The sequence below is a fragment of the Lagopus leucura genome, unplaced genomic scaffold (genome assembly GCF_019238085.1).
Source record: "Lagopus leucura isolate 7727_CA_CO unplaced genomic scaffold, USGS_WTPT01 Super-Scaffold_739, whole genome shotgun sequence".
NCBI lineage: Eukaryota > Metazoa > Chordata > Aves > Galliformes > Phasianidae > Lagopus > Lagopus leucura.
In genome coordinates, this window is record NW_024962255.1 from 10,506,933 (window position 1) to 10,531,861 (window position 24,929).

At 46.9% G+C, this 24,929-nt stretch overlaps 1 protein-coding gene across 11 annotated transcripts in view; it reads left to right on the forward strand.

Annotated features, from left to right (window-relative positions):
• The first annotated feature begins 790 nt into the window (after positions 1–790).
• The window catches only part of COL13A1 (collagen type XIII alpha 1 chain), an 83,482-nt gene continuing 59,343 nt past the window's right edge, over positions 791–24,929 (forward strand). For all 11 annotated transcript variants that reach the window (XM_042862758.1, XM_042862760.1, XM_042862766.1 and 8 more), the window contains exons 1-2: positions 791–1,314; positions 7,888–7,957. In XM_042862758.1, coding sequence (XP_042718692.1) covers positions 1,012–1,314; positions 7,888–7,957 — 373 coding nt within the window. In that variant the 5' untranslated portion in view covers positions 791–1,011. The remainder of the gene's footprint in view (positions 1,315–7,887; positions 7,958–24,929) is intronic.

Sequence of the window (24,929 nt, forward strand, 5' to 3'; positions counted from 1 at the left end):
TTTGGTTAAGTTTTTGTGAGCATCCTTGGCTTTGATCCCCAGCTGTTTCTCACTGACTCTCCTCCTGCCCAGCTGTTCCTCCCGAATCCTGGGGTCGAAATACCCCACGGCCCCTTGCCTCGGTGCCGCCTTGGGGTCCGGCTGGGGGCTCGGCAGCCCACTTGTGCCGTCCCATTTGCGCACTCCGGCTGCCGGGAGGAAAGCAAGGCGCGGGCTGGTGCGAGCCCAGCCTCTGCTTTACAATCTCTTTCCTGCCGCTATAAATAACCTCAGCGAGAGCCACTTCAAAGGGAAGGGCTGGCGGCGGAGAGGTGGTTCGGAGACCGAGCGGGACCGGGGCGTCTCACAGCCCGATCCCACCCCGGCGCTTTGCATAAATAAATAAATCATGCGGAGAAGGAGAGGTGGAGAGAGCGGGCGAGCAGAGGAGGTTACTTTGGGAAGCCGCGGCTCGCTCATCCCAGCCCCGTCTTTTGGAGGGAGTGTGTCATGTTACAGAGGAGCCACGATCAGCCAGAGCGCAGCGTCGCCGGAACAGCTGAGAATTACCTCTCTCTAATGGGGACTTTCATGTGTGAGCTCCTGGCCGGTCTGCGAAGGAACTGAAACTGGCAGCTTAAAAGGAAATCAAAACCTACCAGCGACTCAAAAGACTGAAAGACAGAAAAAAAAAATATTCTCATAAGATTTTTTTCTCTCTGAATCTTTGCTGCAGTTGGATCCATTTTTTTCTTTTTCTTTTTCTTTTTCTTTTTCTTTTCTTTTTTTTTTCTTTTTTTTTTTTTTTTTTTTTTTTTTTTTCTGCGCCCCTTTTTGTATGTGTGTTTTTATTTTGCATTTTTTGGACACCCCCGTCCACTTTTGTCATTCTTGCTGTTAACTGTCATTTGCTGGCACCGGGATCTCCTTGGACATTTGTTTTCTATGCCTTCTGGATTGTGCTTCTTGAAATAGGAGGGAGGCTTTATTTATTCTATTTATTTATTTATTGTTTCTCAGGACAGGGAGGGAATGTTGGAGGAGAAGAGCTGGAAAGGTGTTGGCGAAGCAGCTTTTGAAAGGGGGTGCGTGGCTACCCCCAGGGCCGGCGACGGGGAGAGATGCTGCCGCCTCCCGCTGCTGCTGGGCTCGGGGCTGCCCGGCATCTCCCTGCTCTCTCTGGTGCTCAGCCTCCTGCTGTACTTTCGGACCTCTGATCTGCAATCCCGGGTGTCCCACTTGGAAGCGGACAGATCCACGCAGCTCCCTGCCTGGCTCTCAGCAGACCAAATGGAGACGGCTATTTTGGGAAGAGTTGACCAACTGCTTGATGAGGTTGGTGTCCTTTCGTTTTGTGTGGATGGTATGCCTTACTATACGTTTTAATGTGTGTGCACACATATATTTGCACTGCGTGTTTCTCCCCACTTTAGAAACGTATTTCTGTGGGAGTGATGCTGCTAGGCTGAATTTCCCGTGCTTTCAGGTCCCTCCCACCTCTCAAACCTGCCTGCTGTTTGCTTCCCTCAGCCCTAGCCCATGCTGTGTCTGAGCCCTAGCTCTTTGCAAAAGGGGAAACCTCATTCCCATTCCCTGCAGGGGAGAAGAGCTTCCAGCACTCTCTGTTTGGTGACTGGTGGCATTGCCTGCTTAAACAGCTGAGGCTGGAGATTAAATTTGTGAATTCAGTGTAGGTTTGAGACCTGGGAGAGGGACAGGCAAGGTACACTATAGCTGGTGTGACCATGGGAGGAGGGAAAGACCAAGCTGTGCTGCAGCAGCAGGTAGCTGCTAAAAGGCCAAAGTCGTGACAGGCTGGCTTCTCTGTTGTGCTAGCCCTGACCCTTTCCGCTGTGTTTGGCTTGGGAAATGGGATGTGCTGGTGCTGCCAAGATAATTTCTAGTACTGCTGGGGCATCACTGCAAAGCATATGGCCATGCTACACCCGTTTGGGTCCCATCCAAACCCCACTAGAGCCAACAGGCTATTCCTCTAAGGATGAGGACAGGAGAGCTGCTGCTGAAGAAGCCTGAGCTTGAGCCAGTAAAGAGGGTGGAAAAGCACGGACTTCCACCATTGATCTGGTAAAGCCTTTCCTTTCACTGAGCTGATGCTAGTGGGGTTTGTATGGGGGTCTTTGCCCCTGGAGGGAGCTCCCTGCAGGAGCCCTTGCTTCATCAGGATGTTGAAGTCATTTTGATACATCAGAGGCTACACAAGCAACATCCCAGAGTGGAGAACTGTGAGGAGAGTAAGCACAAGTGCCACTGGTCAGACTTGCACTGCACGGCTGCACCCTTGTGCAGGGATTGCATTCCCACCAGCGGGCAGAGGATGATGTGTAGCGTCCTCCTCATCACTGATTGCGTGAGTCTCAGGGGAAGCCAGGGTTTATCCTGGGTGATTTGAGACGTGCTGCAGGACCCCTGCTGGGAGCAGTGCCGGGGGGCTGGATGGACAGAGCGTCCTCATGCCTGTGGCACCTTTCTGCCTTTTTATAGCACAGCTTAGCAAGGAAATGGGGCTATCGCACTGCCCACATGCCCAGCAGCACCACTGCTTTCTGAGCAGCCCTGTGGTGGTCCCAGTCCCACAGCCAGTGCACGGAGCAGCTACAGGACAGGGGCTCCTGCTTCCATGACTGATATTGCTGAGACTGCCGGCTGTCTGCTTGGCCAAAGCATCAAAAACAGCTTGGAGAAAGGCACCAGAGCCCAAGCAGGAGATGCCTGGCTCGGGTCTTGAGTTTTTAACATTCAGGGAGAGCTGCTGCCTGCAGGAGTAGCAGGAGGGCTGTGCACCCTACTGCAGGACTTTCCTTGCCCTCTCTGCCTGCTTTGGCTCAGCTCCTGAAGCAGGCGTTTTGGAGGTGGTGGCATGGAACAAGCAGCTCAAGGTGCAGGGTGGAGATCTGCTATGATGGTGGGCTGGCACACACAACCCCGCCATTCTTTTTGTTATGTCTGAAGTGAGGTTAAGTTTTATGGTCTCCCAGAATGGATGGTGAGGGACAAGAAGAAGAAAGAAAAACAGAAAAGGAGGAAGGGAATAGGGAAAGGATGAGAGAAGAAAGACTGGGAAAATAAGAGACAGTGGTGAGTTGGGCTGGGGAAATAGTGGCTGTGGCCAGAATGGCTGTGGTGGGTGTGAATATGAGATATTCATTCCTCCTCCTGCCTTGCTGCTTCACTGCCACAGTTTCCTCCTGTTTTGACCTTAATGGGTTTCACAGCTTCCAACTCCGCATTATCCATCACACACACAAAAAGAAAAAAAAAAAAAAAGGTAGGAAGGCTTTAAAGAAGCCTCAGCTTTGCAATGTGCTCACCATGATGGGTGGGGAAGTGGGAGGTGATGGACATAGGAGGGCACTGAAGCAAGGCTGAGGTCAGCCCTTGAAATTTTGTGGGTTTAGGGGAGTGCTGCTGGTGAGCACAGCAGGAAAGGACAAGGTGCTGAGAGCCAGTGGCTCTTGCCCTGGGCATGCTCCATTTTTTGCTATGGGTGAGTTAAATCTCTGTTGCTCCTCTTCATTGCTATCCATTCCCTATCTTGTCTGCCCATGAGCTGACAGAATGTAAGAAGCAAAGCTTCTGAAGCCTGGTAGAGGAACTCTAAGTTTGTGCTTAAACTCATATTGCTGTGAGCTAGAGCACATGGTGCCCTCCAGAGTGTGGCGTGTTCACATCTGGGTGTCCCCAGGGTGTGCAGGCAGCCTTGGGGACACCATAAGGATTGCACCAAGAAGTGCAAAATGCCAGAGATGTGGCAGGTGCCTGCTGGACAAACAGAAATAAAGCAGAACTGACAGGGAGAGGAGATGGGTTGGTTTGTATAAAGCATTAAGTTTAAGCCAACTGGTGGGAATGTTCCATCTCAGATCAGCAAGACAAGCAGAGAGAGAATCTTTCTGTGAGGCAGCCTGACCAGCACTGCTTTGCTTGCTACAGTAAAAAGCTCTTCCTGGTTTCAGCAAACACCAGAGGGGAGTTTTCTGCAAGGCACAAATTGACTGTTTTCCCCCGAAAATGTCTGCATGGAGTGGGCCAGAATGGGTAGTTCAGAGAGAACTTTGGCTCTGTGTAGGAATTCCTCTGCATTTATAAGGCAACAGAAAATCATATAAAGATCACAAATAAACTCATTATTGGCATTAGTAGTAGAAAGAAAACTTTCCAAAGAAGAAAACAAGGTCCTTTCCCATGCTGGGTAACATTTGGTACTGTTTTGCTTGCCAAAAGCTTGGCAGGGTGGAGAGCAGGATGGGTTTAATGCTGCTGGCGGGGGAAAAAGAGCAGGAGTTGTGTGTGAGTAAAACAAAAGCAGGTATCCTCTAATGCCTGGGGGAAGATCAGATGCCCTTCTGTTCCCTGATGGGTGCCCTTGGCTTCTCCGGTTTGGATCAAAGGTATTTGTCACCTGTCTAGTGATGCTGAGGGGCTGTGCCATGAATGGGAAGGGGGCTTTGGTCATCGCTACTGTCCCAGTAGTCTGATTTCCCTGGGACACTCTCCTTACTTAAGCAAGCAAAGGAGGAGCACCTGAAAACTCAATTTCCCACCTCACTTGAAGCTTTCTTTCTTTTTTTTCTTTTCTTTCCTTTTTTTTTTTTTTAATCATTTGCGTAAATATCTTCAGAACTACAGTGAAAAATGTATTCCCAAGTGTCAGAAGGTTTTCCTCTAAGCCTTACTTCTAGGAGTGGAAAACATTAAGATAAAATCATGAGAGTTCTTCTGTTTTTCCTTCTGATTCTTCTGCTACCTAAATCCCCCTTTCTTTCATCTCGCTGCTTGCTTTTGCTTCTGACGCATAGTCCTGAGTTTCTAGGGACTGGACCTTTAAGAAAAAACAGCAAAATTGGAAATAAAACAATGAGAGTTAACAGAACCACCAGCCCTTGAAATCCTCCTGATGGTTGTAATAGATTATCTATTTAAGACATGTTTCTTTTAGCTGCTGGAGATAGTGGTGGGAAATGATTTCACCTCCCCGGGTGACTGCAAACAACTGCATCTGCTAATGAGCTATTAATCTGCCCCCTTTGAAGAAGTGCCCTCTCTTTCACCTAATCTCAAGTGCCCATCCAAAATAGACAGTTGCAAGCCTTAGGAGGCCCCTTGTAGGAGCTGGTCAGCCCTGCCGCTGGCATGGGCTTCTTCAGCCACTTTCGTATGCGTAGGGGGAAGATAAGTCACTGGAAAGTATGACAGGCGAGAGCAAGCATGTCATATGGGCAGGCTGATGTTCTAAGAAGTGTTTTTAGCATTTCTGTCTAAGCAAGAGGTTGCCACTGTCTGTTCTGATGCCTAGTGCTCTAGATATCACCCAGGTGAAAAGCCAACCACAGGTCTCAGGAGATCACAAAAACTTAAGATTTCCAGAGACCGAATCATTTCATTTTTGCTTACAGAAGTCAGCCTTTGCCCTAAAATGACTGCTTTCTGTTGTGCTGGAAAAGCCACTTTTAGAGGAAAGCCTTTTCTTTTTTTTTTTGTTGCTGTCTTGAGCAAATCTAGCTTCTCATGCTGGACCAGGCAGGATTTTGCACAGTGGTAATGAGGGAAGCAGAAAACGTTGGGAATTTGTTTTGCTTTGCCATCTCAGTCCAAATTTGACCTGAGGTCTTTTTCTATTGCTGTCAGTGTTTGTTCAGTAGACTCTGCAGGAAATCCAGGCGTTCCAAAATTCCTGCTAGGTTTGACTCCTGCTAAAGAGGAGCAATCCCACAGCAGCACTGCCCTTTGCACAGGGCCTGTGGAGCTCTTGGACTCTGGGGAGGCACCTAGGTGGCCAGGGATGGGGAAAATGCCCAGCGCTGATGATTGCCTAGTGGACGCTTTGTACCAGTGCTTGCCCTGCAGAGTAGCACTCCTGTCTTCCCACCTGCAGGGCCTGTTTTCCATGGGAAGGCTACTTCAGCAGACCTGGCTGCTTCCAGTCCCCCAACCCTACAGATAAAGTTGTGGGGAAATGCTGTCACTCTTGTTCCTCTCCTGGTCATGCTTGCATCCTGCTGGATCGTCACTTCCCCTGAAAGTCTGGTCATGCTGTTCTTCTCCTTGTGTGTGAGCAGAGATGCAGCCAAGGCTTCTTGTAGCAAATCCTAACTCTGCCCAACCGTGGACTATTCCTCCCTGGTCCTTAGGGACCTCTGTGTTGTGTGTTTCCTTGCAGGGTCCTGCTGTAGGCAGAGTGTCAGACCCTTGCTGATTAGGAACTGACTTCCTGCCCCATCCATGTGAACCACCAACTCTTCCTGTATAATCATGAAAGCTGTGTGAAGCCTGATTCCCAAATACATGAACCTCACCCAGATGTGGCAGTCTCATGTTGAGACATTTTAGTTGGCATGTGTGTAGATGGAAATGAGAATGCTTGAGTCTGCATACCATTGACTATCCAAATAAAGGCTCTGCTGTCCTATTTGTGCTCATGCTTGACCATTAGCAAAATGTGTTCAAAGCAGACAGTGCTGTGGAACAGAGTTGTGCCGTTTGGGGTGGCAGCTAGATGGGAAGGTGCCCAAATGCAAAGATTCAAGTATCTCTGCTTTTAGACTGAGACAGCAGACACAGATTAAATGCTATGTGGGAACTGGCAGCTCTTCTCATGTGAAACCCTCTCCCCTCCCTGATATCAAATCAAGTCACTATCAAAACATTTCAGCATACAGTGAACAAAGATGCTCTGGAAATATTCAGTCTCTGGTCAGTTCTAACAGCTCATTTTGATTTAGATTTGCAATAAGGAAGCCAGTCTTTTCAAAGTGAAAAATAGAAGCATTCCAGCCAGTTCTACTGCTCTCTGACCTAGCAAGAAATGTGCCTTTTTTTCCTTCCTAAAATAAAACTGATAAAACTCCAAACTGATGCTTACTTGCAGGACACTTCTCATTAACTTGTGATAATCAGATCAATTGTACATGATCCTGGGCATGGTCTTCTTTTAGCCTGGCATAGGACTGTTTCTTTCTCAATATCAGCCCTGGCTATGAAGCTACTAGATTGGACTATAAGATGCAGGTTGCACAGTTGGGCTTGAGGGTTACGTGGTAAGAGGGAAGATCTCTTTAGCACAACACCCTTGCAGCTCAGTATTCTCAAAGCAGCTGAAATCATTAACCAAGTGTGATTCACAGGCATTAATAAATAACTTATTCAGATTGATTTGCATTTTCCTCACTAAATTGCAGTTATTTTAATTATGTCTACAAGAGGTAGTGGGGATGTTGACCCCAAAGTGCATTTTGCCCTGGATATGGAACAGTTTTATTGACATTTCCATTGAGTGAGGAGGCCATGGCCTTGAGTGGACCTACACATCAGTTCTATTAAGAAATACTAACTCATTGGAAACGAGCATTTTGACATGATTCCACCTTGTGAAGGCTCTCAGTAGGTTTTGTTTTGTTCTGCGCTGTGGTAACATTAAACTTCAAAGCCTTGATGGTTTAATGAAATGCCATTGCTGTTTTCAGGCCACTTTCAGCTGTAATTTTTGATGCAACCTTTCTGCCTGTCCAGGTATATCTGTGGGTATATGAAGTCTACCATGGAGGGAAGAGTACATTCTTCACATCTCTATTTTTCTGTCTTCCAAGTGGGTCTTCTGAGAAATGCAGCTTTCTCATGAGGATGTGATCCCCACTAATGGCTGTTGACTTTGTAACGCCTGTCAGAAGGACCACATTTGGAGGCCATTATGAAACTCCATCAGTCTGCTTCTAATCAAACCCTAGTTAAAGACTGTGAACTCTAATGCCTCTTTTCATTCCCAAGCTGGTCTGCTCTCTCTCTCCCATCTCTGCTTGGATATTGTCTCCCAGTCCCACTTTTCCAAGAATTTGAGGCTTTGGGTTTCAGCTGTGCTAGTGACTCCTTTTACTCTTTTCCCTTCCTTAACAGAAACTGAAGTTTCACTTGCCGAGACATCGAGAAGTTCGAGAGACTCACCAGCGATGCAACTGCCCAGCAGGTAGGGGTCTGCGACTGTGTGCACCTTGGAAGGGTGTTTTTTGTTTGCTTCTCATTGAAGGCTTGTATGGTGCTGCATTGTATATGAATGTGAAGTTATGCATGCTTGGGCTATAGGAAATGAACGTGGACAAGCACGTAATGAGTACATACGTAAATGCTAATTATGCATATGACAGAAACAGCAGGAAAACCTACAGATATCCAGAAAGTCATCTGGCTAGTCAATGAAAAGAGAAAGATGCATCCAGGGGGCAAATGATCCCATTAGCTTTAGATATCAACGTTGAGGAGGGCAGAATGACTCTTAGGAGTTGTCTTTTTGGGTAATTTGAGAAGAGTTTGAGGCACAGAAGCTAGATCCAGTGCCAAAGCTGAATAACTAAATTTTGGTGAGACAAAATTGCTCTGAGCAAGGAGATTTGAATTCCTTGGTGTTATACAACTATCTGAGGCATCTTGCAGAATAATAGCCTTCTCTTACAAGCACCCATATATTAGGGTGGTTGAATGAAGTGGTCACTGAAGGTCCTACTCATAACATACAGAAATCTTATGGGATTGCTTAATTACATTATGTTTTTAATCATGCTAATATCAAAAGGCTCTTTGAGACTCTTCTTCTGAAGTGGTTTCAATACAATAAGTGACAAATTGCTATGGAAAAAACATTTGTGAATGGCATTTCATTCCATTAATATGAATCATACAGCCTTCCTCATTGTCTTTCGGTACATTTCACTGTGTAGAAGAAATGGATGTGAAGGGTAGCCAGCATTCTTCTAAACTTGTTGAAGTTTTGGAAGAGCTTGAATGTGTATAACCAAACTGAGTAGCTGAACTTCATCTCAAAAAGAAGGGCAAGGAAAGTTGTGCTTGAATAAGTATCTAAGACTTGCATTTGCATATTCTGTGGTTTCTTTCTTGGCTGCCTTGGTATTTTACAGTGTTTGGTAATGTAAATGTCAAAGTGTATTTTAGTATGATCAGCAATGGGGCACTTGTAGAAGAATTGATAAAGGAGCCTGTCTTCAGTCAAAGAAGTGATGAAAGAGTCCGTCTTTACTATAACCAGTATTTGCTCATACTCAGCACATTTAGGTCTTTGTACAAGCGTAGGAAGTATATTCTCTTTTCAAATTAAAATGGATTTGCAAGGTAGCTTGCAAAAGCAAGATGTAAAGCTCTACAGGTTTGTGATGTAAGAGAACTAAAATGTAGGGGTCAGATCTGCGTAACAGTGGAAAATGTCCATTAAACAACAGGAACCGTTTCGGCTCAGATTTAAAAGACCATACAAATGAAATGCCTTCTCAACTTCTGCAAAATTAGATCAAAACTGTGTTCAACTGTTTTTAAGTTTCACCTTTTTACTTCAATGGAAACACAAACTGTATCTCTACTCCATTTTCAAGTTCCTGCCTAGACTTGACTTAGAAATGCCATAAAACCACAGGAATGAATATTCTCCTGGTGTTTCTGAGCCAGCTTGGAGAAGGAGTTGTAGGACTTAAATGCAAAACAGGACGAAACAGAGATTCCCTGATCTTTGAGGCCATCTGAGTGTGACTCTCCTGCAATAAGTGTGTGTGATAAGATTTACAACCTGGGCATTTGAGCATCGAGGTCATAATACCTGGTTACAGATACTCACATTCCTTTTGTGAAACCCTGGAAGCAGTTGATGCTGAATTTCTTGTAGCAAACTCAAGGTACCTGCTCATTTCGTGGAGCTCACTGTATTTCTGAAAGACAGCTATGATTTGGAAGGACGGCGAATGTCTTAAAGGGTCAGGCTTCCTGGCTACCTGTGAAAATTTCATGTCTTCATCAAATACTCTGTGGCCACATAATCTATTTCTAAGAATCCATATCCTACACCAAATTTTCCCTTGGTCCAAATGTGAAGTTGTGGCAGGTGAAGTCTTGGTTGGCTGTGAGCAGTGCAGAAATGAAGGTACCTTTGGCCAGCCATTGTCTCATCTCAGATATTTTACTTTGGCATGTTTCCCTTCAGTCTCTGGGCCAAGACCTTGGGAATTTTCTTCCCCAGTGCATTTTTTTTTGTGTGTCCAAATGCCCTGAGGACCGGACCGTGTGATCCTTCTGAGACACTCAGAAGCATTTAAGATGTTGCAAGACTTAGCACATGCGTATTCCTTCTCATCGGCCTACTCCACCACCTATAAACAAGCACACATCATGTTCCTCACCAGAAATAAATGTTTATCAGAAGTGACATTTCAGTACATCCCTAATTCTGAGTAAGGTCTCTGTGTGGCAAAGAAGGGGAAAAGGAAGATAAGTTCATCTGCTGAGCTGTTCGGTACGGATGTGGAGGTCCTGGGCAGGGTCACCCGTTGCCATAGAAGGGCTTCAGGACATGAGAGTCTGAGAATGTAAGTGGTTTGGGAAAACTGGGAACAGGGGAGCAAGAAGGCTGTGAAGTGTGTGACTGTGCCGTGGCTATCTGAGTGCACACGATAAGGACTGTAAGAATAACACGGTCAGGAAAACAGCACAGCTGTATTTATAGCAAACGATAAGGAATTATATGTTTCCTTCAGCTGGGAAGCTGGTACTTCAGATCACTTGGGCTGGGACTGGGCGTTACTACCTGTGAGTGAGATGTTGCTCTGTGGCGTTGTTTTTTTCAAGTTCAGAGGTCACAGTGGGATTCTCCACCACTCTGGTAAGCTTCATGCGAGTTAGGATAAGGCTCTGAAGCCTCACTGGCAGCAGTAACTGTACTGAATTGCTCATTAGCTCCACACTTTGCCTGGCAGCAAGGCAACATGTAGGTGGGGATTTCAGCACAGGGCAATACTTGTGGGATTTTGGTGGGACCTGGGTCTGATTTCTTGGATAGAGCCTTCCCTTGTAGCTTTTGTTTACATGAGGGAAGTGTTTCTTTTCCACACGAGGTCTGGGCATAGCTGAGAGCTCAGGACAGCTACCTGAGTTTTAGAGGAGCCTCTTGTGACTTTTTCTGCCGCAGAATAACACAGTAATGAAATGCTGTAAGGGAAAAGCATTGTGTTTGAGTTTGACAGAGTGAAACACTGATCCTTACTGGTCTGATCCAGACCCAGTTGCAGTAAAGACATTGTCTGCCTGGACAATCTCAAACAGCCAAAGATTACCACCAAGACCCCCTCCCACAGCCTTCCTGGTGGAGGTGGGCGCCTGTGTATTTTATATACTGTAACTCTTTTTTATTAGACCTTTCCCATCTCTCTCTCTTCAGCTCCTATTTTCACAGTCCCCACACGACTGTTTTTCACTTTGCTGGCTCACTACTCCAGTCTTCAATATCCCTTAAAAAAATAAAGGGCTGGCTCCTTTCCCTCTGCCTCCGCACTGCTTGTTTTGGTCCGGTTTCTCCTTAGGCAGGTTGGGAGTCTGCAGTGCTGGAGGCAGTCAGCTGCACAGGCAGGGAAACAGCTTGGAGGGATGATTTCCATCCCCCCCAGGGCCCAGGAGGGAGGTGGGCTTGGGAAGATGGTAGCTCTTGCCCTTCAGCTCCTGGGAATGAGCTGGGTGGTCAGCAGGAGGTCAATCAGCCCCGGTGCAGCTTGCATAGAACCTCACCTGTGTACCCCATTGCCTGCCCCAACCTCTTGGCTGTTCTTGTCAGTTCTGTTTGGCCATTCAATATTACTAGTAGTAGCCACTGCAACTCAGAATGTTGCTACTACGTTTACCTTGTAAGGTGGCTGGTGAGAGCAGAGGTGCAGTGGTGGCCCCAGAAGTGGCCTGGGCTGTGTAATGCATAGCGTGCACACTTGGTCCAAGCATCCTGCTTGCCCCAGGAGGAGGTCAGCAAGAAGTGTTGCAGGGCTGAGGCGGGGCCTTGGCTCCCACCCAGGATGTGTCACCCAGTGCCGGCAAGGCCAGCTGGCAGGAGGCGGCAGGATTTCCCACGTCCTGACCCCTGCCTGGCCCGGCACAGGGAGGAAACATTGGAAAGGGCATGACCAGGTCTGGCGGGTGTGGATGGTAGGGATGGAGAGTGATCCTGGGCAGTGTGGGCTGAGCAGCATCGCAGCACCCAAGCAGGATTTTGGAGCCCTAGTGTGGAGTGGAAAGGTCAATCCGTGGCTATTTAAATGCCAGGGGCTACAAGCTGAGTCGGTGGCTCTGACTCAGAGCCAAGAGAAATGTGAGGCCGGAGCGGATAATGAAACACTCAGGCTCACAGCCCCTCTGTCAGGAGGTGTGTTTGAAGTGCTATGTTTTTGTTTGACCCGTTTTTGGGATAAGTCAGCAGTTTTCTGTGTTGGCTACACAGAGGATGGTCTGGGCTGTAAGGCAATGATTTTTCTGCTCTAAAAATGTCTAAATGCAGCTTATTAACAACCTCTAAGGCAAAAAAAAAAAAAAAAAAAAAAGAGAGAGAATGAAACTTTATGCATCTCCTCTTTCCCTGAATATACCAGCAAAGCCCTTGTGAGTGGGCTGCTGAAGAGCCGAGCTCCTCTGGGCTGCCATGGCCGAGCATCCAGCAGTGCTGTGGCTGGAGCAGCACAATGCTGCATCAGAAAGTGCTGTTAGCTGGCACAGCACCCCATGGTGCAGCACGTCTGGAAGCAAAGTTGCAGCATCATCATTGCTTAAATACTTCTGCTCATTTCTCCCTCCTTTTTAAGAATTCTCCCTGGGAATTCTATTATTCCCTGAAATTTAACTGTGTTCTCCCGTCCACATTTTTCTGGCCCTCTAGAGTATACACACACTTCAGCCTCGAAGGTTGCTCATGCGACATGGCCTGCTGGCTGTATTTTGGGTTGGGGTTTGTTTGGTTTAGGCATACTGTTGTTTCATTTGTTTTGAAGATGCAAACCACACAATGAATTCCACAGATTCTGAGAGCAGTTATGAGTAGATGGGGATGAGCGACTCAGAAAAAAACAAACAAACAGTTTGTTTGGTCAACTAACTCTTTCTCAGAACACGTAGGCAGCTGTGCTCTTACTCAACTGCCTGGGGCAGATCGAGGCCTCGCCTCACCTGGAGCTTACCGCATCCACCTCTGAGGGATGGTAGCAGGGAGCAAGGATGCTCCTTGCTCTCCTAAGCATCAGCTCATCCTGCTTAGTCTACATTTGGGATGTAAAGTGGCTTAATTCACTTTTGTTTAAGCGATTTTAGTGAACCTGCTATTGTGGGCTCACGTGAGCAGTTAATACAGCTGAAAGTATTGCTCAGGCCGCAAGACAACTGGTGTACAAGCTCACCCTGATGCTGCTGTCACTGAGACGAGCTAGGGAGGGAAGAACTTCTGCCTTCCCTCTTTGTCCAGCAGATGCTTAGAAACAGAGTTGATGCAGTCAAAAAAGAAGGTGCTGAGGTACAATGATGGACGCAGGTGCTCTGCGAGAAGGTGGCCTGTTTGTTTGGGCCCATCTGCTTGTTTGTGTAATTCCCTACTGCCATGTTTGGGCCTGTCTCCTGGGAACCCCGGGCTCCACTCTTGACCCTCTACTACTGGAGGACTGCATTTGTAAGAGGAAACTGTCCCACTGTGATCTTTAGTTACTGCTGCCACAGACATTCAAATAATGGGCCTGGTGGGGATTGGCACCCTTTATTCAGACCAGGACCCAGCAGGTTGCCTGCAGGGCACCCAGGATTCATGTGGATGGCTGTGGCAGAGAGCTTCTGCATATTTAATGGGTTTGTGTACAGATGTTTGGTGGAAGTGTTTACACCATTGCGTGCCTGTGCTTGCAATGTATATGGTACATATGGGCATAAATCAGCTCCGTGACAAAGCAAGGCAAAGACATCCCAGATGGTTGGGGAAACCCAAGGAGCGCATTGCGCTGCTACTGTACTCGAGGGCTTTGATTCAGTGCGAGCGCTACTGGGGTGGAGGAGTTTTCCCAGGCCTGGGCTGCGTGCACATGGCCGGGCTGGTTTGCGTCAGCCACTGACGCATGTCCGGGCCTTGCGATGCGGGTCTCACGTGTGCTGCCCATCCCGACAGCTTTGTGGTGGTGGGAGGAATGAGGGCGAGCTGCACCATCCGCCAGGCCCTATGGCAGGGCACTTGCGCAAAGCGTGAGCGTCTGCCAGCCCACGAGGAGCACCGAAAATATCCAGGATGGGCCAAAGGGGATGTTGCAGGCGCCAAGCAGCTCGCTCCAAAGGGGACTTTGCACTGGTGCCAGTGTTAGCTGCTGCTGCATGCTTAATGGTGATGGGGTGGTACAAAGCAAACTGCTGCTGGTGGGGATGGCTCTGCTTGGTGTCCCAGGCAGGGAGCAGGGTTTTGCAGTGGGGACACGAGGAGCCCTGTTCTGTGAGGCGTCAGGCGATACCCGATTCCCTGTCTGCTCTTCCGGGCATCTGCTTGTGTCTTCGCAGCCGTGGGGAGAGAGCAAGGCTGATGTGCTGGTGCCCAAAAAGGTGTCCCAGGGCGCAGATCAACAGGAAGAGCGGCGGGGCGGCTTTCCTCCCCCCAGATCAACTTTCAGCCTCTGTGCCAGGCAGTGGGGCCACAGGTACAGCTGATGGGGCCTGGGGAGAAGTTTAAAAAGGAGAGGTTGCATTATGCAGGGTTGGGAGGCCTTGGGAGGCAGAGCTGGTAGAGGCAGAAACCTCATCTGTTAAACACATACCACCCGCCCCCCCACCCGGGGAACATTCAATCCTCCCTTTGATGGACGTCCAAGAAAATACTTCTTCCACATCCTAAACTTGTTAGCACCAGTTAATCATCTTAACCTTTTCCCCCTCCAAATGCACACTCCAATGAGTTTCCCATCGCTGGCAGCCATTAAAGATGCAGAAATGCTTTTTGCACAGGCAAGTGTAGGGACATTAATTATTAAACATCCTGGTTGCCCCTCAGGTAGCAGAGCAGAAGCTCATGTGTTGTGAAGTGCTGAATCCACTTCAAAGTGACTGCCCCGTGCATTGTTTTGAAGGGAGATGCTCCTGATGCAACTCCTCTTGTCCAGGAGCTGAACCAAGCTTTGTGTTTGAGCTCCTGCCTTGGGTCAGGACCCAACTGGGGCTGTAAAAGAAAGCAAAGGGAGGAACTTCAGTTCTACGGTGCAGTTATCTCCTCTCAGCTCCTGGAAAATGACTGTAGGGTGTTGGCAGGCAGTACCATAGGTGTGATGCTTGGTTCCAGCACTTTCTGCTGCAGAATGTCTCAGATTCATTGAACCCACTTGACACAGGGATGTGCCCTCTCTGCAGGGAAAGCTCAGTGGCCCTTTGCTCTCACATTTTTCCCTGCCCCAGCCCCTGTATAACCCCTAGCTCAGAGGTCTCTCTTGCTCACATACTCGCTGATGGGCTCACCATAGCTCACACCCTGCTTTCCTGGCATGCTGCTCTGCTCTGTGCTTCTTCTTTGACGTTTGTGAGCATTGTGAAACACTAGCCCTGGAAAACATGTGTCTGCATTGGAGCAGTGCTTTGATGCATCCCATGTTTAGCGTCACAAAATGCCAACAGCGTGACAATTGGAGGGCTGAAGAGACACACTCATATGAAGGGTCTGTGCTGCACGGGTGGTGCAGCTGTGACACTGTGTCACAGCTGCCTTCCCCATGGGAGCTGAAGGGTGGCCTGCTAACACCCAGGCTATCAGGTGCTACTAAATGGGCCACTTCATATCATCTGGCTATTTCTCTTTTCCCATCTGGAAACATCCTTGTTTTATGTCTTTGCTGCACTTCCCCAAACCAGCTTTCTTTTCAGGTATAGAACTGACCCCTCAGTGCATCCATCTCCTCTGTGATGCCTGTGGCTCTGGTGGGGTGGTGATGTGCCCTCTTCTTGTGTGGGGCATTCAAGAGGCAGCCCCCTTGCAAAGTCTCCTTGGACTGATTCACCCCCTGTTCCCCAAATGCGGCTGAAGGAGTTCCTGCTTTGCTCTCCCATCCTGCTCCAACTCAGCTGCTGAGGCTCACTGTCTGCTTTTTCTTCATGCAGTGTCTTGGGCGAGCAGCATCGTGGCTGGACCATGCAGACGGGAGGTAATTAAATCAGCATATCCCCCAGGGAGGGAGCTGATTAACAGCACATTTTCCCCACGCCGGGGGGCTGAAGCACACATGAACAGTCTCAATCCATCGCTTGCTTCATTCCTCTCCCTTAGGATGTCTGCTTTTCTTTCTTTTTTTTTCTTCTTTTTCTTTTTCTTTCTTTTTTTTTCTTAAACCTTTATTTCAAAGAGAAGATGAAGATTATATCAACCAAACTGGAATTTGAACTGACAGTGCTTTGTGTGAGGGACTTGTTTATTATGATTTGGTATTGCTCTGGGCAGCACGCACGCTACGCTGGGGACCACCCAGTGATCCCGTCCACATCAGCTCCCTTCACTATATGGACTAACCAGCAGCAGGTAGAGGGTCTTGGGGGTGTGGACTGTGCTTTACTTTGGGAAAGGGTCCTTCTGAGGGCAGACCCAGCACTGGGATGTAGCCGGATCCATGTGGTTGCTCAGTGTTTGTCGTCCTCCATCATCAACTGCTGCTGTCCAAGAGATGTTGCTGGAGGCAGCAGCAGCTGCGGAGAGTTCTGTGCTGGTCCCTAACAGAGCTGCAGCATACAATGGACTGGGATTTTTTAATTTTTTTATTTTTTGCCTCTTTTATTTACTTTTAAAATATTAGTTCCTTAGTAGAAGGATTTTGGCAGCAAAAGGGAAGTAATTTTGTCTCCCCTAAAGGTAGCCTACAGATCAACTCCCCCATCAGCGCTACTATGTGCAACATGAAAGAATGATTGAGCTCTTAAAAGTGCACAGCGCTTATGGGTCTGTGGCACAATCTGACGAGTTGCAGTGATGTTGTGAAGCTCTGTTTGGCATCTTGAGTGCAGTGTGATTTAACTTGCTGTTAAAAACAGAAGGAAAGGTGAAGTGGAAAGAAATATGTTTTTTGGAAAGACATTATAACTTGTTGCTCAGTTCCCTGCTGGTTTGTGTGTGTATTGATTTTTACTTTTGCTTACAGATGAACACTGTGCACTTATGGCAAATTTCTATCTATCTATCTATCTGTCTGTCTGTCTGTCTGTCTGTCTATCTATCCCCCTGAGGAAACAGTAGGGAATGGGGGCTGTTGACTGGCTCATGACTTCCTCTTTTCCTGAATTTCAAAGGCATTCCCGGATGGGTTACCATCGTCTGCCATCGCATTAACCTGATTTTTCATGGGAAGGGGTCCCGGAGTTTTTGGGAAGATGGTGGGATTCATGATTTGGGAAGATGGTGGGTTCTCAGGTCCTTTAGGAAGGGGAATTTCAGCTGTGCAACTCTTGGATCAAGGGCTGGCGTGGGACGTGTTCTGTCCTTGGACTGGTTGGTTCATTGTGCATTCAGCCATTGCCTTCATTGGCTTTCTTCCAAGTTATTTTTCCTCTTCTCCAGGGGGAAATATCTCACTTTTCCATCTTCATTGCTTTCTTTTCTTCTTGAGATTCTCAAGAAACTACCTTACATAATAGGAACTTATATGATGAAGAAAAAAATTTTTTGGCCTCAAGATGGAGGCCCTGACAGGTATATATAGCACCTGGACAAAAAACCTATGTAGAGTTTAGCAAATTTATTCATTAAGTTAGATTTGCAAGAGTGAGAAGATGACAGAATACACATGCTTTCTTGAGTGTGGCCAAGAATGTAGCAGAGAGTTGGTTGGGGGTTGTTTTTTCTTTCTTTTTTTTTTTTTTTTTTTGGCCTTTCCAGTCCTGTGGCTCTCTGTAACACAGGCTGTGCAATACATCTAATTTGGGCACTGGAGGTTTCATGGAAGGGATCTGCATGCCAGTTCATTCTAGGCAGGAATAATTGTGAATCCTTTTATTGCTGTTAGCCAGCATGGGTTGTCCCCATCTGTGTGAGCTGCCCCAGGCAGAGCCCTGCACAAGGGTAGGAGCCAAGCTAAGCAAACCTTTCAGAGTCTGAGGTGTGCTAAGAAAGTGTTAACTAGATTTGAATGAATGAATGGGTGCCCTCCTCTTCCCATGCAATAACACATGCTGTGCAAACCCACTTGGGCTCAGAAACCCTGTCACATTTTTCCTTTTGAAAGTACTAGCACCAGCCCTGCTCTCCTCCACATGGTCTGTTTGGAAACAAGGCAGTACATCAGGAAAGAGCCCAAAGGAAGAATTTATGGTGTCTTTAATTAGTCAGTTTGTTCCATCCTTGAAGAAGAGGACAACAAGTGACAGGGATGTATTGCTGGCCTCTGGAGGAAGAGCACTGTGGCTAGGCTTATGTCCAACTGCTGATAGGGTAATTAGTGGTAACTGGGAGCTATCAATCAACTTGGGTGGAAAAACGTCTCGGTTAAAGGAAAGACCCTCCCAAGCATTTTTATAACTGAAAAGGGTGTGAGACAAGATCTGGAAGACGGCATTGGCAGTCCACAAGGTATTTGAGGAAGGAATCTATTATAAATAAGATAAATGGAACACAATAGTCTTTTGTTTCTTCCTGAGTAGGTGACAGAAATTGCTGTTACAAAAGTTGCAAAATATTTTGGAAGGAGGAAGGAAGAAGAAAAGAGTTAGCAGATGGAGGAGAGAGAAAAAAAGACAAGAATTAAAGAAAAATAGTAACAGTGCACTAAAATAAACTGCAAATTGCGGAAGTGACGTAGGAAGAAAATTAATATATGAAATTTGACAAGTGAAATGCATCATTTGCATTTTAAGTGTGGGATTAGAGAATGGATTTAAATAATTATTAGCTGTAGTAAGCTCCAAATTTCTGCTGTTCCCAGACAACCGCATTACGAGAGAGATTTTCAGCAGGAAGTAAAAGTGCAGTGAATTTTGTTTTTCTCTTTACCAGCCGTGATTTACTTTGTCCAGTTCTTCCTTGTGGTTCTAATTCTGCAGCTCACTGGGGAGTAGGACTTGTACAGGGAACGACCAAGCAGGAAGTAGTCAGCATCTTGGTGGAGGAATTTCAGATCTTTTGAATAACCAGATGTGATTTTCAAACCAGCTTGAATCTCTAGAGCTTTCAGACACTATCTTCCAGGTTTCTGGTGTGGAATAGGGTGTGTTGGAGGACGTGTTAGATACGGAACGGTGACTGCAAAAAGACTGTCAAACATCTACTCTGCCAAGAGTAGGATTTCATTGGGCCGATAGCTTTTTGCATTGGATGTCTTCAGACTACAAGTTGTGAGGTGCTTATGCAAATGATCAGTTCTTTGAGATGGACTTCAAAAGAAGGAGCAAGAGAAATAGTATGGTGGGGTCCCTTGGGAAGGATTTGAGGAGAGTTAATAGAGATATGTGCTGAAACCATCCTGGTTTAAAGGATATAGGAAGGAATCAACAAAAGAAAATCATAAACTCCTTAATCAGCTGGGATTCACAACGAGGAAAGTGAAGCTGGAAGGATTTGAAATAAATGAGTATGCAAGAAGAAAACTTGAAAGCATAGTGTACTGTAGGACTATCAAGGACACCAAGAAAATGCAGAAATTTGTGGTAAGTGAGAAGACCTGCAGAGGAGCAGGAGAGTGGACACTAGGCACAAGGACATCAAGCAAAGGCAGTGTCAGGAAGAAACTCACTTTCCCTCTGTGACTAAGAGCTCATGAGGTATGTTGACACCATGTCTTCTGCCTTTGCCAAGCCTTCTGCCATTGACTTAGGCAGCAAGCCGATGAGAATGACCGGAGGTCCATGGCTGCTGCAGAGGGACTGGAAGAATTAGGTTTTGTTTAGTCTGAAGACAAGAGAAGACTAGTGGGAGCAGGAAAGCAGACTTCAAACATGTAAAAGGTGACCGCAAAGAGGAGAGAAATAAAACAAGTCTGTTCTTCAAGCCTGCTGTACATCAGAGAGATCATCGGTTGGCTTAAACAACACTGGAAATTTTGGGTAGCCTCTAAGAAAGATAATAAATAGGGCCTTATGAATCAGGGCATGAGTATTCCCTGGACTGGATCACGAGGCAAGAGTGTGGAATTTTACATCTGCAGAGGGACAGAAGCAGGTTAGAGAAATATTTGCCCAAATGGGCTAGGTAGAGACTTTTTTCCTCTGGTTGCTTTGAAGATGTTCCTTTCTTGATTTCATGTCCCTCTCATTCCCCAGGAATCTTTTCATCTCTGTTTGGTTTGCCCGAGGGAGGCAGGAGGGGGAGAGAAATGGGACAGTTGAGAGCTGTGGATTTCATCTGACAGTTTACAGGAGCCCAAGGGCACACCGGCTCTTTGGCAGAAGGTGGTGAAGCACAGCGAGCCTGCTGCCATCCGGTTTTAATTTACCATCCAGGGGCCCGTGCTGCTTCTGGAAAACCCAGAGGGGGCCTCCAGATCCCAAGAGAGAAAACCCACTGAGAGTGCTGACCCCAGGGGCCCTTCCCAATCCTGTTTTCTTCGCTTTCTGTGGTGCTAAGTGTTTCAGCATGGCAGCACAAACACGATTGTTTGCTGCTTGGAAAGAGCAAATTGACCCATGAATGCCTGCCCGAAGCAAGTATTGTTCTGCCCCATTCCAGCCATCCCACTGTGTCCTGTGGCAGTGCCAACGGTGCTGTGCTCACCTGGGGTGCAGCCATAGCACCCTGTGGGTTATCTGCTCTTGGCCCTTTCCCTTTGTTTTCACGAGGGACTCTCCCAGATGTTTGTTTGTCAGAGTATTTCTGTTCCTGATCCCTCGCCTTTGAGCATTTTACTCTGCCTAATGGACTTGCTGCGGATGGCCCAGATTTTCCTCTTCTGGCTCTGGAGGCTCATTTGGCTTCTTTTGTGTTTTTAGGCATTTCTTAAAATGTGTGGATGCTCAGAGATGCTTTTGAGTCCGTTGCTTAACTTCACTATTAGACTCCCTCTACTGTTTTTGCATTTGCTGTGAAATCATCTTAATTTATCCATGAGAAATTCATTAGTTATTTCTCCTCCTTGCTGCTCGCTTTTGACATGGTCTTCTTTCTGGCTCTCTGTTTGACGGTTCCTCCTGGGCTGGGGCTGGTGGTGATGCACGGGGATGCTCAAAGTGCCTGAGCAGTGACTTCTATCCTCAACAGCTGCTGATATCAACTGCCGAGCTTCGGTGATGTCATGGGTTTGATTTCAGAGGCAAGCATGAGTGACTGGCATAACCTGGTGCCGCAGCTTAGCGTTGGTCACATTTTTTGGCAGTGAAATCCTGCTAGCCTTTTTGCTGTCCAACATTACTGTGGTTCTTTGAAGAATCTCGTGCCTTGCTGCATGGAGCTGTTCTGGGGACAGGGCCTGGCCTTTGGCAGAGGTTGGTGCTCTTTGGAGGGAGTTTTACACATAGCTGACATTACCTGAAACAACTTTTCTGGGGGCCATGCAGCAGGGAAATCACTGCTGATAAAAAGTTTTCTGTTTTGAAGCTTTCAGTTGGCTTTAATTTAACTTAGAACTAAGATTATTGAATTATGGCAAGTATTTCCATTGTTACCAGGCAGGCACGTGCTATTTTTGCCTTTTCATTTGCAGCTCTCTGAGTTAATGCTCCCTCCACCTTTTCTTGAATCATTTGTCCCTTGATGGACGTAGGAAAATATCTCCAGAAGACTATGAGAACTTCTCCAGTCTTCAAAACAGGCAAAATCTACCATCCATGCTCCACACACCCAGCAGGGCTCTGCCTGCTCCGAAATAGGGCTGTGCTGCTAAAAGTGGCTTCTTGCCCCAAGTAGGGTTGTGCTAGGGCTGCTGACATTTTAATCTGCATTTCATAACTAATTGCTTGGCTATAACTATCTTGTCATCAATTAACAGTCAGGAAGTAACTGTATCTCTCTAACTCGCTATGGCTTCCTTCTGGCTCTGGAAATGGCTGGATTTCCTTGCAGGGATGGATTACATGTTTACATTTCTCCTCCTGCTGCTGTGTGTAGTGAGGATGATCGAAGGAAGCAATGACAACATCTTTGTGTGTTTTCCCTACCCTCCTTATATTGTTTGTGCCATGGAGTATAAAGAAATTCCTCATATGTGGAGAATATTCCTCATGTTTGGAGCAAGCTGGAAGACGCCTACATTGTAGACTGACTGCAAGAAGCCAGGGGAACAAAAATTTAGCATCAGCATTTAAGAGTGTTTTAAGAATGGCCACTTTTCCAGATGTTGGGAAATGCCCTTAAATGGATGGAATAGTTTCAGTCTGGAGAGAACTGCTAGGAGATATCTCTGCCATCAGCAGAAAGGTCTCACACCATGCTGACCCACTCTAATGCTGTCTGGCTTTTAAGATGCAATGTACAGAGACATGGGACTTTCCAGATTAGGATAAATATGACCCACTTACAAAACTAAGCATCCCCTACTCTGGGCCCAAAGAGGCTGCACTTTGGAGAGTGACTTTTTATCTCTTTGTGTGGCTGAGGGAAAAGGAGTCACTGCAGTTTTGTTTTAGATAGAGTCACTGAACAGGTCACGAGGAAGGACAAGAGAATGGAGGGCTCTGTGACACAGCCCTGCAGCTCACTGCAAGCATGTCTTCTCTGTATGTGCAATATGGTGGGCTGCAGATCATGGCTGCTCTTTCACCTGCTGAGCCTACAGGAAAGGCAAACTTCTATAAGGAGAGTTTTTATCTGCCTAAAAACCAGCACTGTAGAGAAGTGATGGTGCATATGGTGCTAATTTCCAGAGGCCATATGTTTGGAGGGACCCAGGTACCCCCACAAGAACTTTTTGTTATTCTAATGTTCCTTTTCAGAGGCGCTCTGGAGGTCTCCTCTTTGCAGGAGGCTGGCTGCTTCCTCCCACTCGTCCACTCCCAACACGTTTGCTCCGTCCCATCCCTCTGTCCCCTGCTGCTCGATGAGTGCTGCAGCTGGATAAACAGCGATCACTTTCAGTCCTCCCGTGCCTTTCAGCCCTCCTGTTGCAGTCTATTGGTCATGGTGCAGCCTTTGCACTAGCACCAGGAGTGCTCTGGCCCTGGTGAGGTGGGTTTCAAAATGCAGTGACTCTATGGTGACTGCTGCAGTTCACCTGGCTTTTTCTAAGCACCTTTGCTCACCTGTTAGAAGCAACACAGGCAGCCTGTGGAGCTCTGCCAAGCTCTGCCCAGGTGTTCAGAGGCTTTTGCTTGGTTTTGGTAGCTCTGCTCGCAAGGATAGTGGGAGTAGAGGCGTGAAGGCCCCCTCCCACCTTACTTGCTTTTTTCTCTAATATGCATTAAACTACTTGTTATAGTAAAGACCAAGCCTCTTTAGAAGCTGTACTTAACCTTCTTGTTAATCACTGTGACAGAACATAATAAATCTACATTGCTGAAGCATTATTTCAATCTGTAAAATCCTTGGTGCTCCATGGCAGCTCATCCAGCAGTGCCTCTTCCTTCCTCCCTCCCTACCCTATGCAAAGTAACATGGCCTTTAGGAGTGACTGCAGAGCTTTGCTTTTTGAATCACACAACATTTGAATCCCGATCCCTGGATGGTCTCTATGACTGAGTTACTGCAGCCAAAGCCGTGTCCCTGTAGCTCACGGATGCATGTTTACACAAGACTGTACAGCTCCTCTTTCTGTAGCCATTAATTTTATAGAGGGCATATAACAAAGATGGGCCTCCAGCATGCCTCCAGCCTTTGATCTGCGTGGAGTGCACAGCCCAATGGACCCAGAGCTGCCGGCACTGCTGATTTACTCTGCTCTGCAGACGCAGCTTCTAGAGCAAACACAAGCTCGTGTTTTCTCTCAGCAGTACTGCAGTACCACTGCCGCTTGTGCTGCTGTCTGGCTGCATTTGGCGTGGAAGGGCAGAGGTAGCTCAGGGTTTGTTTGCCGTTAATGTCAGCTAAGCAGTTTGGTTCATGCAACCCACGGGTGCCCCAAAGCCTTGCAGACGGGTAGGCGGATTATTAAGGGTCTATAGTGTTGCTAATGGAAATAAAGTCCGTGTATTGGCAGGCTGTAAGCAGTGACCTTGTGGCATGGTGCTCACTCCGAAACAGAATATCTCCAAAACAGTTCTCTCATAGAACCTCACTGTCATCCAAGCCAAACTCAAAAAACCTTTTTTTTTTTTTTCCTCTCAGTCTGGCAGAAATTGGGATTCCTGGATCTGAATCTGACCTTGACCTCCAAAATGACCTCTGATCAGAAACTCTTCTGTTGTTTAGACGTGGCACATGGTGTAGGACAGTGACCAGTCCCAACACTGGCAGCAGGCAATTGCTGATCAACCAAATCTGGTGCCCACTGAGTTCCTGTCCTAAATTTGGGTAGAGTTGTTCTCATTTTGAGTTGTTAAGCCTTCTGGCTCTGCCCTAGCTCTGTTGATCCCCAGCAACATGCTTAACTCTTAACATTATTTTAAGAGAAGAGTACCCTTTTTTTGATCAACCTAGATGAAAGCTGAGCACAGGACTAAAAACACTGAGCATGTAATTTTAGGTTACTGAAGCTAGATAGCCAAACTGTTTGCTAGCATCATATTGATGAGACTTTTCCGACACAGAAAATGTTTGTTCATCTAAAGTCTCCTGTACTTTATGGACATTCATTCAGGGGCATTTTCAGGATGACAATGTATTCTGCAAGTGTTTGGCATGACGTCTACGCCCTGTGCAAAGTAGGGGTTGCTGCCTGTTATCTGTCAGCTTGCCTGCTATACTGCTTAGTTTTACCTCTTGGCGCTTGATGTGGAGACAAAAAACAAACAAAACAAAACAAAACAAAAAAAAAAAAAGGGAAAAAGAGTGTCTAGGAAGTATGGAAAATGTAGAAACCCCTGACAGTTGTATTGTGTGTCTCAATTCTCCCACAGAGAGGAAACCACAAAATAGTGAGCCCAGGGATTTCTTTCTGCACACAATATCTGTCAGGGTTTTGAGGAAATTTCTGGGAACTGATGAAAGAAGTGTGCTTCTGTATGGTGCAGTGGTTCTATACAAAGGAGATGTAGTGCTACACAAGCACTGCAAGGCTTCTGCGAGGCTTTCTAATAAAAAATAAACCCGTAGGTTTTGAGAGGATCACTTCCAAGAGGGC